General features: G+C 40.3%; 1 protein-coding gene across 1 annotated transcript in view; it reads left to right on the top strand.

The window, feature by feature from the left end:
- LOC137295954 (uncharacterized) overlaps window positions 1-19367 on the top strand; it is a 38927-nt gene that overhangs the window by 5053 nt on the left and 14507 nt on the right. The window contains exons 2-13 of the mRNA XM_067827551.1: window positions 5129-5197; window positions 6023-6111; window positions 8203-8298; window positions 9362-9457; window positions 10323-10622; window positions 11654-11792; window positions 12300-12507; window positions 12967-13823; window positions 15348-15471; window positions 16611-16802; window positions 17424-17460; window positions 18256-18513. Coding sequence (XP_067683652.1) covers window positions 5129-5197; window positions 6023-6111; window positions 8203-8298; window positions 9362-9457; window positions 10323-10622; window positions 11654-11792; window positions 12300-12507; window positions 12967-13823; window positions 15348-15471; window positions 16611-16802; window positions 17424-17460; window positions 18256-18513 — 2465 coding nt within the window. The remainder of the gene's footprint in view (window positions 1-5128; window positions 5198-6022; window positions 6112-8202; window positions 8299-9361; window positions 9458-10322; window positions 10623-11653; window positions 11793-12299; window positions 12508-12966; window positions 13824-15347; window positions 15472-16610; window positions 16803-17423; window positions 17461-18255; window positions 18514-19367) is intronic.

Raw genomic sequence — 19367 nt, 5'->3', positions numbered from 1 at the left:
GTGCATGCATATATCATACATACTCTGAGCATGCATAACACCATATGCCTTGCACCTGAATTACACAATGCATCACATATATCCCGGACATGCATTACACAACACAACACATGTACTCCGTACATGTACATGCAAAACGCCATATATATATATATGTACGGGGTATATACCCCCGTACATGCATTACATGATGGAACATATATACCCTGTACATGCATAACTCAATGCATCATATATAGCCCGTATATTCATTACACTATACATCACATATACATTGGCATTCACAAAAAATATACCAGTTATACCTTTACTGGCACAACACAATGCATCATATATACATGTACATGCATACCACAACATAGAACAGATACATTAAGCCTTTACATAGAAAACATTTACACGGAACATGAATAACACAATTCATCATATGTACAAGGTAAATTATAATGCATTACATCACAGATACCTTGTACCTGTATATACCTCACATTACGTCACAGATACCTTGTACCTGTATATACCTCACATTACATCACAGATACCTTGTACCTGTATATACCTCACATTACGTCACAGATACCTTGTATCTGTATATACCTCACATTACGTCACAGATACCTTGTACCTGTATATACCTCACATTACATCACAGATACCTTGTACCTGTATATACCTCACATTACGTCACAGATACCTTGTACCTGTATATACCTCACATTACGTCACAGATACCTTGTACCTGTATATACCTCACATTACGTCACAGATACCTTGTACCTGTATATACCTCAATTACGTCACAGATACCTTGTACCTGTATATACCTCACATTAGGTCACAGATACCTTGTACCTGTATATACCTCAATTACGTCACAGATACCTTGTACCTGTATATACCTCACATTACGTCACAGATACCTTGTATCTGTATATACCTCACATTACGTCACAGATACCTTGTACCTGCATATACCTCACATTACGTCACAGATACCTTGTACCTGTATATACCTCACATTACGTCACAGATACCTTGTACCTGTATATACCTCACATTAGGTCACAGATACCTTGTACCTGTATATACCTCAATTACGTCACAGATACCTTGTACCTGGATATACCTCACATTACGTCACAGATACCTTGTATCTGTATATACCTCACATTACGTCACAGATACCTTGTACCTGTATATACCTCACATTACGTCACAGATACCTTGTACCTGTATATACCTCACATTACATCACATATGCACTACATATAAACTGCATAATTTACATCATCCATACCAATTTACAAAATAATATAATTGTTATAGATTCTATTTTTTTACAAGAGAGATAGAGAGAAAGAGAAAAAAGAAACGACTAAACAAAAGAAGCAAGCAGAAGTAAGAAAGTAAAAGGAAAACGACTGTTCTCAAATCAGGTATCCAAGGCATATACAAGATATAGGCGAGCAGATCTACATTGCAGAGTACAAAATAAAAGAGAAAAAGCATCAAGGGTGGTCAGGTTCGACTGTTGGGAGCAATGGAGAACACTTTTGTCATAATCGTTATTTCTTTGGGAACTAAACCTTTCTACCTTTAATGTATCTTTTAAAATCTTTAAGAAACTGTCCAATTTTGGGTACATTTTTGGTGCAAATGTAAATGTGTCTTTTAGCAGAGATAATTATATGATTTAATATTGGATTTTGTTCTAAAGTCACAAACCAAACAATGAATTTTGTCAGTTGCAGTTGCTGTATACTTTGGTTAATCCAATCTTGAAGGTGATTCCAAAAGCTAAGATTCCATTAATGTTGTCAGCTTCTATTATATATCGGTTACATTATCGTTTCCACTGCCTTAAGAACATACTTTCAAAACCGATTTCATCATCGACAATATCCTGAAAGATTTTCACCATAATTTAAGATATCCTTCAGTGGGAAAGTGTATGGATTGTTTAAATTTGATTGTTTTCATGTACTTACTCTGTGTCGACAGCTTCAAGGCGTTAACAAAGGCTTTAATTTCAATCATACTTCGATCCTCTTCAGTAATAATCTTTTTTCAATGTGTTCGTTTTAATAGTTTCCATTTTGTCATCCCAAATAAATTTAAACAATAATTTCTCTAGTGAAGTAATGTATATTTCCGTGTTTGTCATGCATACAGACATACAGAGATACATACAGACATGCCTACATACATACATACATACATACATACATACATACATACATACATACATACATACATACATACATACATACATACATACATACATACATACATACATACATACATACATACATACATACATACATACATACATACATACATACATACATGGTCTGGACCAGGCAATCCAATGATCAACGGCATGAATTGATGTCTCTACATTGAGGCCTCTAAAACAATGCCATGAAAATTATGTATACGGCATATAACTAAACTCTCTTCTAACGAGTATTTCCCTACATGTAACTGTGTCTTTAATCTCAGTCTATGTGGATCAGAAGTCTTCTCTTATTCCGCCTTCAGGACGACGAATCAAACATTTCCTTTCTGCTGCTGGCATTGATCTACCAAATATGTCTCTGTCCCACTATATCTACTTTTAGCTGAAATTGGTGAATTATATAATGATCTTGCTACTGAATATAAGTGCTCTGTTGGTGATCCAGCAATGTTGATATTTCTGATAGCACAAGGGCATGCGCTGCTGCTAACGCAGCAATCAACACAACCGGCATGGTGCGCTGGAACAAAGTAACAGGAAAAATAGAAACGGAAAAATGTACCAGATGTTGTTGGGAAAAAGTAACATGTAAAAAAGAAACACTTTTTCAGCTGTTTGTTTTTTTTCTTTATTAACAAAGTATAACAAAGCACATTACAAATCCTGTCCTCAGTTCGCACATTGTTTTCACATTTTTTTCACCCTCTTAAACACTTTTTCAGTTGTTTGTTTTTTTAGTGATCAACAGAGTATAACAAGCTTATACTACCAAGTAAGCTGAGTAGGTCAAGATAGTCAAGGTAATTGCCCAAGAGAGATTTGTTTTTACAGATTAATAGTTTACTTTACAAAGCGGCTTATACTATCAAGTAAGCTGAGTAGGTGAGAAGTTGCTCAAAAACAAGCAACATCAACAACTAAAATAAGATGATCAAAGTAACTGCTTTTATATAACTAAAATAAGATGATCAAAGTAACTGCTTTTATATATTTATTAACTAAAATATGATGATCAAAGTAACTGTTTTTATATAACTAAACTAAGATGACAAAGCTGATTCTAATCTTAATTAAGTATTTATAGAAGTATTTAGATAAACACTGTTAGTTTTTTCCGTTACTTTTTTCCTGGTAATATCTCCTGTGACCTTTTTCGTACATTCGACTGTCACACCACCTCTGATTACAAAACCGTAGATTATATCCGTGATCTAATACAACAGAAGTGGGTCACCCGAGTATGTACACGCCAGTTACACCCAATAAACTAACTCTCGTTTACACCAGTATGGGTTGTCAGCCCAGATTTGATGAATCAAATATTATCTTGTTTTTGTACGTGGGCCAAAGGTCTTTTCACGAAAAAACGCTGACACTAAGCTGTTACTTATCCGATGATGTTGAATTGGCCATACAAAATACACTCATGAGTATTTATTGCCACGTGAAAATCATCCATGTTGTATAGTTTGTGATGGGGAGAATCACAGTCAAGCATGTACTGCTTGAGTTTTCTATCTCAAGGGATACATTTGTAAGTACTTCAATCCGCTAAATATGAAGATTCTTTAATAATATAAGTTCTCATTTACGGATTGTGTTTTGATAAAGAAGTATCTACTAGCTGACAAATTTATAAGTGAGATGTAAAATCTGAATACTTACTGTAATGTGCTTTGTTGTGGTCGCGCCCTTGAGGGGGTTTGTCCCCTATAAGAGGGTATCTATGCAAGCCCACCTCAATCATCGAAAATCCTTACCTTGTACCAATTTTACTTGAAGAATAATCCAACTTTTTACCCAGATTGTTAACATTCCGCACAACTGCTATCAGCTGAAGGAATGGTATAAATACCGCAAAGAAGCAAACATTTTGTAAGTAGTACTTAGCAACGTGCCTACAATTCCGTTGCTAGCGATCTCTGACCAATATCTATATCGTATAGTTAATTCTTTCGAACTATTCTAATTTGCCTTGAGCTAGTTTTAAGAAATATGTGAAGATCCAATGATTTTGGTATCCTTCGTTGGCATGGTTTTATGATATACACTCTAAAAACAATCTAGTTATTTTGGTATCCTTCGTTGTCATAGTGATATATTATACACTCTTAAAAACAATCTATTTATTTTGGTATCATTTGTTGAGATGTTTTTTATAATATGCACTCTTCCATATAATCTAGTTATTTAGGTATCCTTCGTTGAGATGATTTATGATATACGCTCTTCCATAATCTAGTTATTTTGTTATTCTTCGTTGTATTATTGATGTAATATACACTCTTCCAAACAATCTAGTCATTTAGGTATCCTTCGTTTTATTATGTACATTCTTCCAAAAACGAATCGCACAGGTTATTGTGAGAATATTGGACTCATGTAGCTGCGGCAAAGAAATAAAAAATGTACGATACATTTTCTAAACTTCATCTTTGTGTGAATGTAAACAGCGTCTGCGGAAATAACTGGTGACTGAGGAAAAAGTAATAGGTGAAAATACATTGGCTTCTGAGTTTCTTCTTTTTGCATAGTGTATATGTATTTAACATGAATCTATAATATATTTTAGTCGCTACGTGGCTGAAATGCTCTAAGCGAGCCTTAAATCACTCACTCACAAACTCAGTGTGTATTCATTCATTCTTTGTTGTAAATCTTCATGACTGTAGAAAATATAGAAGTATACATAGAGATAGTGACACGTGTATATCTGTCGGAACATTACGTCAGTGGTCATGGGCAAATTTATTATTTGATTTTGACACTGCTCTATTCATCTCTGAATTTGTGTCTTTACAAGAGCCTAACTTACCCCTTGTTGATATGGTCATACTGAACCGGGCAAAGATATCGTTCTTTTAATAACAAACCTTTTGCCTGTTACAGGGGATGGTGTCAGAGGACTGTCTGCACGACTGAGAGAGTACGTGTATGTATCTACAGAACATGGCAAGGGTAAGTTTCTGGTCATGCTTTGGATAAAGTACACACGCTAGATATTTACCTCGTATCAGTGTTGTTCAAACAAATTTGGAATGTTCTGGCTTAATCAATATATGAATATCTCAAACATGCACAAGTAACACTTGGCTTAAAATTAACCTGAACTCCATACTATGCAACCAGTTTTATCAACACTGGAATGAACGTAAATCAAAATCCACTAAAGGCCACTGTAATGTTTTTAAGTCATTCAGCTACCTCGAACGTTATCTATTACACCTTCCATTTAATGTAATCATGCGGCCTACCTGTATTAGAACTTGTATCCATACTCCGAGTAGAAAAAGGCAGATGGGGTAATATTATTAAAAATGCATGATTATGTACACTGTGTAAGAACACAATAGGAGATGAACTTCACTTCATGTTATATTGCTCATATTTAAGTAATGTAAGAAATTAATTTCTACCAAAGTGTTATTGTCATTACCTATCACTAGATAAATTTATATCCCTCATGTCTTGTAAACATTAAGAACTACTGTTCAAATTAAGTGGCTATGTGAAAACCAGCCTACGCATGCTCCCATGAAACAAATCTGTACAGTTGGCCTTTTTTCTATGTGATCTTCATGGGCAGGACTATAGTCCTAGAAACACCCAGGAGTCACTAATCCAAAGAATGTGCGCACCTGACGTTGCTTATCAACAACTGATTTGTGACCTTGGCTGTATGGACCACGCAACGATTTATGTCCAACGTATATTCTACATTCCTATCAACAGTCCATGTCACTGATAGAGAAGGGACCAGTTATGAAGACTTCGTGTTTGCAGGTGCTGTGCCTACAGGACTGTATGGAAGCCGGTTGTGAGGACAGAGCGGTTCTGTTGTTCAGGCTTCCGAGGCAGTCGCTGTGATGAACGTAGGTTTCCTAACGGGCAGGAGGTGGGAGTGGAATGGGCATGGTATAAAAATTGCTTCTAAAAATACTATATAAAACAGATTAGTGTCAGGATCATTTGGATCGAAAAACCATTTCCCGATGCTGGGGATTCTTCGATGGATCCCTCTTTATTTTTTTCTCTTCATATAAGATGCCGTTACCAACATCACGCCCGTGTACTCTGGCCAAGTCGCCACCGGCTCCTGTTCCTTACACTCCTGTTTCTTTGGGTCCTTCAACTCGTTTCAGTTCTAATGGGCAGGGACCCGTTTCACAAAGCTCTCATAAGCCGAAGATCTCGTAACTTTTCCCGCAGCAATCGTATCCCCTATACTGTAACACAGGAAGTAGGAATGCTACGAGAAATGTTGCAAGATCTGAGGCTTGCGAGAGTTTTGCGAAACGGGACCCATGACTATTCTAGCATTTTCCACAAGCAGAATTATTGCTCTGGTGCCAGTTTGTCGAAACAAACTGAAGTTTTCACACAAATTTCAAACTTAGTTTAACAATTTGAAACAGCTGCATTTTTAACTCAGCTGCATTTTGAGAATGAATAAAGTCCAGACAACTTAAGTATTCTATTCACCAAACTCAAATTGTCTAATATGTTTGCTTTTAATCTCGATTTCAGTTCATTCTGGGAAATGAGTTTTCTCAAATTTGAGTAAAACTCTAACTTAAGTCAAAATTCAGACGTAAGTTTGTTTCGAGAAATTGGAGCTTCATTAACTATTGCTCGAAAGTTTGTTGCCTAATTGGTTGTCAGATTGTTCTGATGAACCATTGAATCAATGTTTGCGTTCTGATTCATTGGCAGATGGTTATTATAAGCTATTGCGAAACGTTTGTTTCTTAACTGGGGACATATTGTTCTTATATGCCATTGGTCGAAAACTTGTTCTGATATGCCACTGACTGAAAGTTTGTTGTCTAACTGGTTGACAAATTATTTGCCAATCCATGTTTTGAATGTTTGTGGCTTAATTGGTTGATAGATTGTTATGACATGACACTGACTGACTGCTTGTAGTCTAATTGGTTAACTGAGTTGTTGAAGGAGTGTCCCCAATTTGCCATTGGTTGAATGCTTGTTCTCCAAGTATGACTGCAATTATTCTGATAATTCATTAGTTGAATGCTTGTCGTCTAAGTGGATGAGAAATTATTGTAACAAGCTATTGTTTGAATGCTGGTTGTCTAACTGGATGACAGCTTGTTGTAACAAGCTATGGTTTGAATGCTTGTCGTCTAAGTGGATGAGAAATTGTTCTAACAAGCTATTGTTTGAATGCTTGTCGTCCAAGTGGATGACACCTTGTTCTGATATGCCTTGATTACACACCTGTTCCATTGGCTGAATGCTTGTTGCCTAACTGGTTGACATATTGTTGTGATATTCCGCTATTATTTGAAAGCTTGTTGCCTTAGTGATTATACTGAGAATCCATTTGTTGAATGCTTCTTATCTAATTGGTTGACAGAGTGTTATCTATTTGATTGACAGATTGTTCTAATTAGCCATTGTTTGAATGCCTGTTCCCCGAGTGGTTGACAAATTGTTCTGATATGTCATTGACTGAAAACTTGTTGCCTAAATGGTTGACAAATGGATTGCACAGATGTTCTGAGAATCCATTGGTAGAATGATTGTTGCATATTTAGGTGACAGATTGTCTCAATTTGTTATTGTTCAACGCATGTTCCATACACACTATGCAGATTGTTCATAGGTTGAACGTTTGTTGCCTATCTAGTTGAGAGACTGTTCAGTGATTTGTTGATTGATTGTTCTAATAAGCCATCGTTTTAATGCTTGCTCTCTAAGTGGTTGTTCTGATGTGATATTGAGTGTGTCATCACTAGTGATTGAGTTGGTTTTACACCGCTTTTAATACCAGATATATCACAGCCGAGGACGATTGTTGAGAAAGTAACTGGTAGGTCATGAGAGTCCACTGCTAAACGACACCCTCGTCGTCGAATGATTGTCATATCCAAGCATCCGTTTCAAGGGTCTGTTCAGTGGATTCTGTCTTTTGAGAGTCTTTACTGTTTCCTGTATTTCAGCTGTCTGTAATCCCGCCTGCGCTAATGGAGGAACGTGCACTGCCCCTGGCAGATGCAAATGCCGATCCGGTTACGATGGCCCGACTTGCCGAGGAAGTACGTATTGAGTATTCGGTGTCTGAATTGTGCAATAGAGCGTCTTTATCCTGATTATCTTGGGTCACAAACACACACAAAGCGTGTCTACGTGCTAACATTAAGGCACATATGATGAAAACCTAAAAATGAAACTTTACCTGACTCTGTTTTGGACATGACGAGTCAAATATTCAAATACCCATCAAGCAGAAATATTTTCCTAAGCTTGTCTACACCTTGAATGAGAGTAGTTCCTGATTAAGATTCGCACTCTACTGTGTGGAAGCTACGTAAGAAAAAACATGGTTGATTGCGCTTCAAAAATATTCCTGAAATGTATGAAGCTGTTGGAAATTGTTTGACGTATATGGAAGGTTGGAACTTGGAATGTTGAAGACCTCTTTCTTGTCAGACCAGGTCACAGAATCAGATTTGTTTTCGACCATAAAACTGATTCTTCTGCACACAGTAACATTTAAGCAAGAACGTTACCAATGTCAATGACTACTGCGCTCCCTGAAAGCCAGCGTGTCGTTGTATCTTTGGGCTATGGCATTCGTAAATCTATGTTATGTTATGAGGGCTACGACCGCCTTAGGCCTCGTGAAGATCCTGGTCACATTGGTCTTCAGAAACCCATACAAGTCGTAAGAGGCGACTTTAGGGATCGGGCGGATGTCAGACTCGCTGTCTTGGTTGAGACAATCACGTCATCGAATTCAGTTTGTGTAGATCTATCCTCTTGGTACTGAAGACTGGATTGTCTTGTATAGACTCGATTGTTTGTAGTCCGCTGCCATATAGCTGGAATAACGATGAGTGCTGCACTAAAAAACAATAACCAAACCAGAGTGAGTATGCTCTTACACCACTGTCATCAATAGTCTAGCAATATTACAGTGTGTGGGCTTCAGGGTGACGAACGGACACTTTACGCACTAGCTACTTCACCACCCCGAAAATCGAAAGATCACATTTGCATTAAAATCGCTTACTACAACTACAAAGAGTTCAATTTACACATACATGTTGTCTGTAACCTGTACATACCAGCTACTGAGTGTGTCCATTCGGTTTTCAGCTGAACCCTGCTCCCACCGAGCTCCTTGCTTCCCAGGAACCTGTTCTAGAAGTTGTACTTGTCAGTCCGGATTCACTCAAGAGACCTGCTTGGCTTGTAAGTAAGATTAATCGGTCATTATACATTGAACACAAAACACCAATGTCAGCGTCTGATTTTCCAGAGACATCCATACCCGTGATGACCCGGGTTAGATTACGCTTGTCGTAAGAGGTGACTAACATGATCAGGCAGACACAGACAGTCACATCTACACACACATACACACATACAAAATACGGTTATATAAAACGGTCATGTTACGTACCCATAAAAAAAATGCACTCCTTTTAAATATAATGTCATGACAGGTTTTGGTAACGCTAAAAACTACATCCGGGGAACATGGCATGATAATCCTTACAATGAAAGTTATTCAAAACACATTTTTGCATAAGCTCTTTTCTGATACAGTTAAAAGCTGGACATAAAAGTAAAACATGGATTTTATCCTCGACTACATTTTGGCAATTAAAACAAAATCGTTCGCTATGCGGTATATTTTCAGATCTCCCCGTTCTAAATCTTATTGGGGCCACACCACATCTGAACTTTGCGAAAGCACTTCTGTGTCCTCGGTGGAGCGGACACTTAGCATGCTCTCCTGTTTCATATTTATTTTTTAACAGTTTATAGTTTCTCAACTGATGATCGCGTGTTCAGGCATGACTATGATCACAAGTCATCGTATCCTAATTGCGTAGATCGATGCTCATGTTGCTGATCGCTGGAGTGTCTGGTGGACACTCGGTTATTTACAGACCGACGCCATATAGCTGGAATATTGCTGAGTTCAGCGTTAAAAACTCACAAAACAACCATGACAAGTATTCACGATATAGGAGTGCGTGAACAGAAAATTATGTATTCGATTTCAAGTACATGTATTTCCAAACACTAGCGTATTTTTTTATCTACACAGTGAGGGACCAAGCACCTAGGATATTTCAATGCCGGGCCCGTCTGGAGAGTCGGAAGACGTCTACAGATCCCGCTCTCAATGGAATGGTGATGTATGAATTCATCACGGACTCCTCCAACCCGGACATTGACACCGAGGACGTCATCTGGTCCAACCAAAAGGGATTTAATTATTTACAGATAGACGGTGCTGCCCAGTTTGACGCAATTATTGAGTATCCCAATCCTTCCTATGTGCGCAGTTCCACATTTGGTGTGACCAATGCAGCTGCAAAAGTGAAACACACAAAGCTGGATACAGGTAGGTCGCAAGCAGTCAATGATACAAAGCATTAGTGATGGTGATGACATGTGAATTAGTGGTGGTGATGATGAATGGATTTGTCGTGGTGATGATGTTGGAATTAGCGATGGTGATGATATAGGAATTAGTAGTGGTGGTGATAAAGGAATTAGTAGTGGTGGTGATATAGGAATTAGTAGTGGTGGTGATACAGGAATTAACAGTGGTAATGATGTTGAATTGGTAGTGGGGATCATATTGGAACAAATAGTGGTAATGATATAAGAAGAATTAGTACTGGTGGTGGTGGTGGTGGTGGTGGTGGTGTTGTGTGTGTGTGTGTGTGTGTGTGTGTGTGTGTGTGTGTGTGTGTGTGTGTGTGTGTGTGTGTGAATACTGAGAGAATATTGAGTGAGTTGAACTTCCATTTTACGTCGCTTTTATAAATATTCAAGGGATATATGGTATTCCAGACAGAGAATACCAGAAATGGACTTCCGACATTGTACTCATGTGGGAAATCGAACTCGGGTCGTCGGCTTGACGGGCAAACGCTTTAGCCTATAGGATACGCCACCATCCTCTATATACTACTTACAGCATACTCACGCTGGAGTATTTCATCGTGTATCAATAACGTATTCAAATATCTTTATTTATTTTACATCTTTACCGATGTCTGAAGTCGTTCATTTGCCCTTTTGGTAATATTAAAATAATCGCTCCTTGCTTCAACTGTTCATGTATATTGTGTTATGGCGTCCTGGTCGAAATACGTTTACCGGTGTCGAATCTACGTTAGAAATAATACGTTTCAAATGGCACTAGGTTAAAGGTCAAATTAGAGGCGTGAGTTTAATATAGGATACGCGTATCATAGGATACGAGTTCATGCTGACTGCGCCTTATCAAACCCCAGGAAGCATTGTTCATGCTGTCTGCCACCGGTTGGCTCCATCGGCAGGCCGCCATGGCATATAAGTGCAGTATTGCTGACTGACTGTGAAACAGCTGTCGGTGATCCAGTTGTAGGCACTTACTGTTCATAGGCGATGGTAGACGGTACACATCCAATGAGGAGAACTACGACTGTGAACAGAGAGGTGGACGGGGCATGGGTACGGTCCAATACTGGAACTGCTCAGTTAAAGAGCCAAGGTTCGACCAGTCCATTACCAATGCAGATGAGTAAGTACTCGGGCAGAAACATACAGAACATGTGCTGCTGGTGGGAATATAAGGGTTAGTGATGGTGATGACATAGAGAATCAGTGATGGCGATGAAACAGAAGTGGGGGGATGACGATGGAGAGAAATTAGAGGCTGTGACGATACAGAGCATTAGATGTACTGATTATAAATGATGAGAGGACTTTTTATAGCGATGATACAATACATTGGCGGTGGTGATGACATAGTGAAATAGTTGTTGTGGTGATACAGAGCATTAGATGTAATGATTATAAAGTGATTTAATGAGGATGATACAGGGACTTTTCATGACGATGATACAATAAATTGGTGATGATGATTTTATAGGGAGTTATTGTTTGTGATGATGGTGTAGACCTGTATTGATGTAAACACCTATTCTGTCATTGTTTACTTCCAATAAACATCTGCTTGCTCATATGCATGACTGTCTGTTAACGACGACCCCGTATACTATTCAACAATTTCTTTTATGTGGAATAGGATTGAAGTGACCTTGACATTCACCAGCGGGGGCAGGAGGGAGTTGATTAATCCTGATACTAAGAGTTTCTACAAGAATGAGGACTACACCCAGCTGACTTCTTCCAAGAGGCTCCGGTTCAAATTCGACCTGACTAAACCTACCCATTGCTTCGGTGGATCATCTTGTAGAACATCACCTCTCTCCCTGGACAGAGACATTACTCGTGTGAGTCACCCTGTACACACTCTTCCACCAAACCCTAACACTTTCATCAGTTCCGACCACAAGGGGCCGTGGGGTAGCTTAATGGTGAAAGGGTCCGCTCGTACCACACTCACTCAACGATATCAGATACCATCTTATCACGTCATTACACCGGGGGTGGGGAGGAGAGGAGCGGTTAAATTCACATAGCTACATTACGCTGATTCGCAGGAAGCAATGCCTGCAACCTGGGCGATGTTTTACCTCGAGTGTATCACGCATATGCTATTGATAGGGGCGGTTTTACGCCACTTTTAGCAATATTCCAGTATAGGGAATCGAATCCGATGCTTAGGCGTGACGAGCGAACGTGGTAACCACTAGGCTATACCCCCGCCCCTAATGGCCGCGGAGGAGCCTCGTTCTGCCCAAATGATTTAATGTGGAGCTTTATTTGGTACCCGTTCAATTATGTTGTAGACACCGGTCGAAATTAAATGGGACGGTTGGACGGACAGCCTGTCTGGAATGCACCGCTACGCATGGGAGGTATTCCGTCTGGACACCGTAACCGCTGACGGCAAGCTGGGGGAAAAAAGTCCCCTCCAACCCCTTGTCAACAGGGCGTGGTTTGAGAATAACGGTACCCTCCCGGTGAGGTATACCCCGCCTGCACCTGGTATGTACTCTGTCATTCTGGAGGCCTCCGACCTCGCAAACAACTCCCGCTACGCCCGGCGGCTGTTTCTCTACGACGACGCGTCTAACGTCAACGTCAGTGTCGAAGATCGACTGTTCATATCCAGTGCCTCAGCAGCCTCCAACCACACGTGGCAGACGAGTCTGGAGGCTGATGTCGTAGTAGAATGGGGAGGACACTTCTCTAACCAGGTTCACCACAAGTCCAACCTTCTGAATGCAGTGGCGGCCTATCCCGCTCAGTTTACAGACATCGAAAGTGAAACGGCCTCCTCTACCTTTACGATCAAGAGGATAACGTTCGATGACGTTGACGATGGGGCAAGAACTTTAGCTTCAATCCCCAATGTCCGAGGTATTGTGAAATTTGAAGTCGCCTACCATCGGGATCATGCCGGGGGATCCACAATACTTCAACCAGCATCATGGCAGGAGATAGCACTTGCTGAAAAATATACGATTTCAAATGAAAGACGAATCAACGGTGATAGTATCCGAGTTTGGGTGCGAGCCACGGATATTATGAATAACACGAAGATAGACAGCACTTTAGTCAGCTTTGATGACTCCAAGCCGGATCTTCAGCTGAAAACTCTGACAAAAAATGTGCAAAATGGGACCTACCATTACTCCTCTCTGTAAGTCTAACCTCATCCGATGTACGTATATCCGGTATGTCCTCCCCTCTGTACCTGTATCCTCCTCTCTATACGTCTATTCTCCTCTCTATACGTATGTCATCTTCTCTTTTCCTATGTCCACTTCTCTGTACATATGTCCTCCTCTCTGTACGCATATCTCTTCTTTGTACGTATGTCTTCCTCTCTGTACGTATGTCTTCCTCTCTGCACGTATATCTCTTCTCTGTACATATGTCCTCCTCGCTGTAGGTATATATCTTCTCTGTACGCATGTCCTCTCTGTACGTATACATACCTTCTCTGTACGTATATATCTTCTCTGTACGTATGTCCTCCTCTCTGTGCGTATATATATTTCTCTGTAAGTATGTCTCTTCTCTGTATGTATGTCCCCACTCTGTACGTACATCGCTTCTGTATACGTATATCCTCATCTCTGTACGCATATATATATTTCTCTGTACTTATATATCTTTTCTGTACGTATGTCCTCCTCTCTGTACGTATATATATTTGTCTATACGTATATCTCTTCTCTGTACGTATGTCCTCTCTGTGCGTATATATATTTCTCTGTACGTATGTCTCTTCTCTGTATGTATGTCCCCCTCTCTGTACGTATATCTCTTCTCTATACGTATGTCCCCCTCTCTGTACGCGTATCCCTTCTCTGTACGTATATCCTCCTCTCTGTACGTATATATATATATATATTTCTCTGTACATATATATCTTTTCTGTACGTATGTCCTCTCTGTGCGTATATATATTTCTCTGTACGTATGTCTCTTCTATGTATGTATGTCCCCCTCTCTGTACGTATATCTCTTCTCTATACGTATGTCCCCCTCTCTGTACGCGTATCCCTTCTCTGTACGTATATCCTCCTCTCTGTACGTATATATATTTCTCTATACGTATATCTCTTCTCTGTACGTATGCCCTCCTGTCTGTACGTATATCTCCTCTCTGTATATATGTCCTCCTCTCTGTAGGTAAGTCATCCTCTCTCTACTTGTATCCTCCTCCCTGTACGTATATATTGCTGTCGGTACGTATGTCATCCTCCCTGTACTTGCATCCTAATAATTTGTACGTACGTCCTTCTGTCGGTATGTGTACCTTGCTCTCTGTACGTGTTTTCTCCTCCCCGTGCTTGCAGCCTCCTCTTTGCAGTTCTATCCTCCTCTCGGTGCGTATGTCCTCCTCTCTGCACGTGTATCATTCTCTCTATACGCAAATCCTCCTGTCTGCGTATATATCCTTCTCTCCCTGTGTATAGTGCATTGCCTAGTATGCACTTTACCCTACATACATCCTCCCTGTGTTTATACCACCCCTCTGTAAGCATATTATCCTCTCTATTTTTGCATCGTCTTCTGAGTGTGAATAAAGTAATCTGTCTGTGTATATGATCACCATTACAATAATGGATTTGACATCACACTGGTCCATGTTCCATGTAATCCATCTCTGCGTGTGTCACATGAACTGTTGTTTGAAGATATTGGTGAATTACAGTGTTCCGGTGACGGCCGTTGATGAAGACAGCGGAATACAGGAGGTTTCTTGGCGTCTTGTGCGTCGCAGCACAGGGAATGTGACGCGTACAGGGACGTTGAGTCGGACACATTACAAACTGAATGTAAGTGTTAACTGGTTACATACAAAACATACAAAAGATATCGTCGGGTTGAAAACATACTCCATATTCAAATGAATCAAACTACCCGCGCGGTGCCCAACATGGCTATTGCTTCATTTGACCTCAGTTCAGATGTCATCTGAACTAAGTCGTCACTATGTCGTCAGGTCGTCAGTAGAAACACACTTCAAATTTAATTGAATTAAATTACCTTCGCGGTGCCCAATATGGGACCCGTGAAGGTCCCGGGAGAGAATAGGCCTTCAGCAACCCATGCTTGTCATAGAAGGTGACTATGCTTGTCGTAAGTGGCGACTAACGGGATCGGGTGGTAAGACTTGCTAACTGGGTTGACATATGTCATCGGTTCCCAATTGAGCAAATCGATGCTCATGTTGTTGTTCACTGGATTGTCTGGTCCAGACTCGATTATTTACAGACCGCCGCCATATAGCTAGAATACTGCTGAGTGCGGTGTAAAACTAAACTCACTCACTCTCTCACCCAATATGGTTTGAGTACGCTAAGTGGTTACAGCGTTCGCTAGTCACGGTTCTACTCTCCGCATGTGTACGATGCCTGAATCTCATTTCTAGTGTCTCCCACTGTGATATTGGTGGGATATTATAAAGGCGGCGTAAAACTGAGTTCATTCGCACTTTGTTCCCTGCATTGCGGTGGGGTAGTCCAGTGGTTTTGGGGTTCGCTCATTACGCCAACAATCCGGGTTTGATTTCCTACGTGGACACATTGTGTGAAGCTCATTCCTGGTGTCGTGATATTGCTGAAAAATTGCTAAGACCATTGCCAAAATTTGAATTGTCTCAGAATTTTGCACCATAGTTTATACATGAATTTTAGATTCAGTTTGAACACTACGTAAGAACAGAGGTGTCTATACCCAGAGGGGCGATGAAGTAGCCCAATATAAAGTGTTCGCTCGTCACGACGAAGACCTGGGTTCGACTCCACACATGAGTACAATGTCTGAAGCTTAATTCTGGAGTCTCCCGCTGTGATATTGCTGGAATGTTGGTAAAAGTGACTTGGAAATAATTTTCTCACTGTAGCCAGGTTCCCCCAAAATTAAGGGCTCAACAGTATCTTTTGACAAACTATCCTTTGTTTCCGTTCCCCAGAAAGCCGAGTGCGACGCAGATCTCGCACTGTGCCGCTGCACGCCATCCAATGACTGTTTCCGAAGTTCTTTCAGCCTTCCCATCAACCATTGCTGGCTGCAGGTGGAGAAGGAGAGTCTTGCAACGGAAGTTGTGAACCTAGAGGTCACGGTGACCAACGCGGCCATGCTGAGCACCACGCGCTCTCTCGAGGTCAGTGTGTACTCTGTGTTGTTGCAACTCAAATTAGAACCGTGAAAATACGGGTTAGACCCGGGTGGTCAGGCTGACTGACTTGGTTGACACTTGCCATCGTATCCTAGTTACCTAGATAGATGTTCATGATGTTGATAACTGGATTGGCTTGTCCAGACTCCATTATTTAAAGATTGCATCCATATAGCTGGGATAGTTGATGGCTCCGTTGTATGTGCTCGTGTTAGCTGTAATATACCTTTTTTGCTAAGCCAGTAAGACGCTCAAAATGTTCTCATGTAGATTGTGAACTTAACCTCAGGTAGACAGGTAGAGTGGCATACTATCATAAGGTATACTGGCAAAGTGTCATCAGGTAGACTGGCAAAGAGTCATCGGGTACACTTTCAGTGTGTCATCGAAGAGACTGTCAAAGCATCATCAGGTAGACTAGCAGTGTGTCATCTGGTAGAGTGGCATAGTGTCATTACGTATATCGTCAAAGTGTCATCAGATATACTGTCAAAGAGTTCTTTGGTATCCCTTGAGAACCCCTGCGTCTGTTTTCTTTCAAGAAAGCTGCAGTTGGTTAAAGGAACATTGATAAAAGGCTTGTGATATATCGTTATATATTTTCAGATAAAGAATATCCGCAGTTTTAGTGGAATAGGTGAATGTGAGTATCCTAACTTCAGTGCATTTTCTTTATTCTAAATAAATGAAGGTCTATGTTATAAACTGGCGACGCTTAACGGTACGTACTACAAATATTCTCTTAAAAGGTAAATTTCATCTCCTAGGTGTCTTTATCCTCTGTTCCTCAAGACACGTTCCTCATTCTGTTCTGTTGTTATTTTCTTCGTCTGTCAGCTTTTATTTGGTAAATATCGTTCCTGAACTCTTCTTCCTCCACCAACAGTACGTTCAGCTTCCTAACCTATTCTGACTGAACACTATGGTCTATGAGTTCAGCTTTCCCTACCTATTTTGACTGAACAGTGCAATCTATGAGTTAAGCTTTCTCTACCTATTCCGAGTGAGCACTATGATCTGGGAGTTCAACACACCCTACCAATTCTGACTGAACACTACGAGTTATAAGTTCAACTTGCTAACCTATTCTGACTGGACACTACGATCTGTGAGTTCAGCTTCGATCCCTACCTATTTTGACTGGACACTACAATCTAGGAGTTTAGCTTCCCCTACCAATTTTGACTGGACACTACCATCTATGAGTTCAACTTCCTAACCTATTCTGACTGAACATTGCGATCTGTGAGTTTAACCTCTCCTACCTATTCTGTCTGAACATTGCGACATGTGAGTTCAACTTCATCTACATGTCTGTATTCTGATTAAATATATTTCTGATCTAACATTTTTAAATGCCACTTTGGTTTGACATGTTCTAGTCTCCTTCTGTCCATTACATCTATGTGTTTGTATGAATGTATCCTCAAATTACCAGACTCTCCTCCAAGTGACGTTCGAGTTATCCGGAATGGCTTCAACACAGTCCGCATCTCATGGGTCAACTCCCCCAGCTGCTACGAAGTCAGCGAACTCTGGATCAACTACACTGGGGCCTCCACCAAGGAGAAGATCCATCGTGACAGCGACTTCTACGACTTGACCGGCCTGCAACCGGAAACTAACTACACAGCCCATCTTATCACTGGATACAGTGGGGAGATGAGTGACCCTGTAGAATTCCGGTTCAGAACAGGTGTGTAGATACAGGGTATATCACATGTGATATTACAAAAGAAGTTCTTTAAACTCCGATACAGAATAAATTATATGTTATATTGCTAAAGTACTTTTTGAACCCTCTGTACAGGATATCTAGGATGAGAACGCCTAGTCAGAAACTAACTCCACGCATGTAATTGTTCTGCATGATGCTGATACAACTGATGTTATACTGCCGTTTCTTGCAGTAAGAAGCAGACCGTTGCATGTTCTTCTCCTCACGACTGTTTATCTAAGTTATTTGTGTCCCGGAGCGGTATTAACATGAGCAATATATTGCTTGTTTAGCAATCCGATTCCTCTTCTGGAAGTAAAAACATTATGTTTTAACCACATTTGCCATGCTCCCAAAATACTGTCCTTTTACAAATGCCCTTTAGCCACTTGTGAACGTGTATGACAACATTTATCTTTGAACTGACTATATCCTGTCTCTACTCTAATACAAACGTGCAAAGCGCGATTTCGTCGTTTACATCGACAGGCAAAGCGAAAACAACGCAAAGATCTATCTCGTGAACTCGAAATTACATCGGAAACTGATATTAATACCTTCTTTAAATCTGTGCGTAAACTTAGACGCCTGCGGTCAACGGTTGACCAATTAGTGTTTAACAATACCCAAGCGGACACACCAGGGGCCATTTGTAACCTGAGGGGTGCTGACTATGACTAACCTTGCCTTTCCGCACCACGCCGAAACGTTTGATGGTGAATTTAAAGCATCTGTAGATAACAAACTAGCAGATATAATTTCACATCCTAATGATTCTACTCATGCTGACGCTGTACTATATGCCGATATCCAGTCTTCAGAGTTGAAACAAC

The sequence above is a fragment of the Haliotis asinina genome, chromosome 9 (genome assembly GCF_037392515.1).
Source record: "Haliotis asinina isolate JCU_RB_2024 chromosome 9, JCU_Hal_asi_v2, whole genome shotgun sequence".
Taxonomy (NCBI): domain Eukaryota; kingdom Metazoa; phylum Mollusca; class Gastropoda; order Lepetellida; family Haliotidae; genus Haliotis; species Haliotis asinina.
Note: the sequence above shows the minus strand (reverse complement) of the source record. Positions and strands in the feature narration are given on the sequence as shown.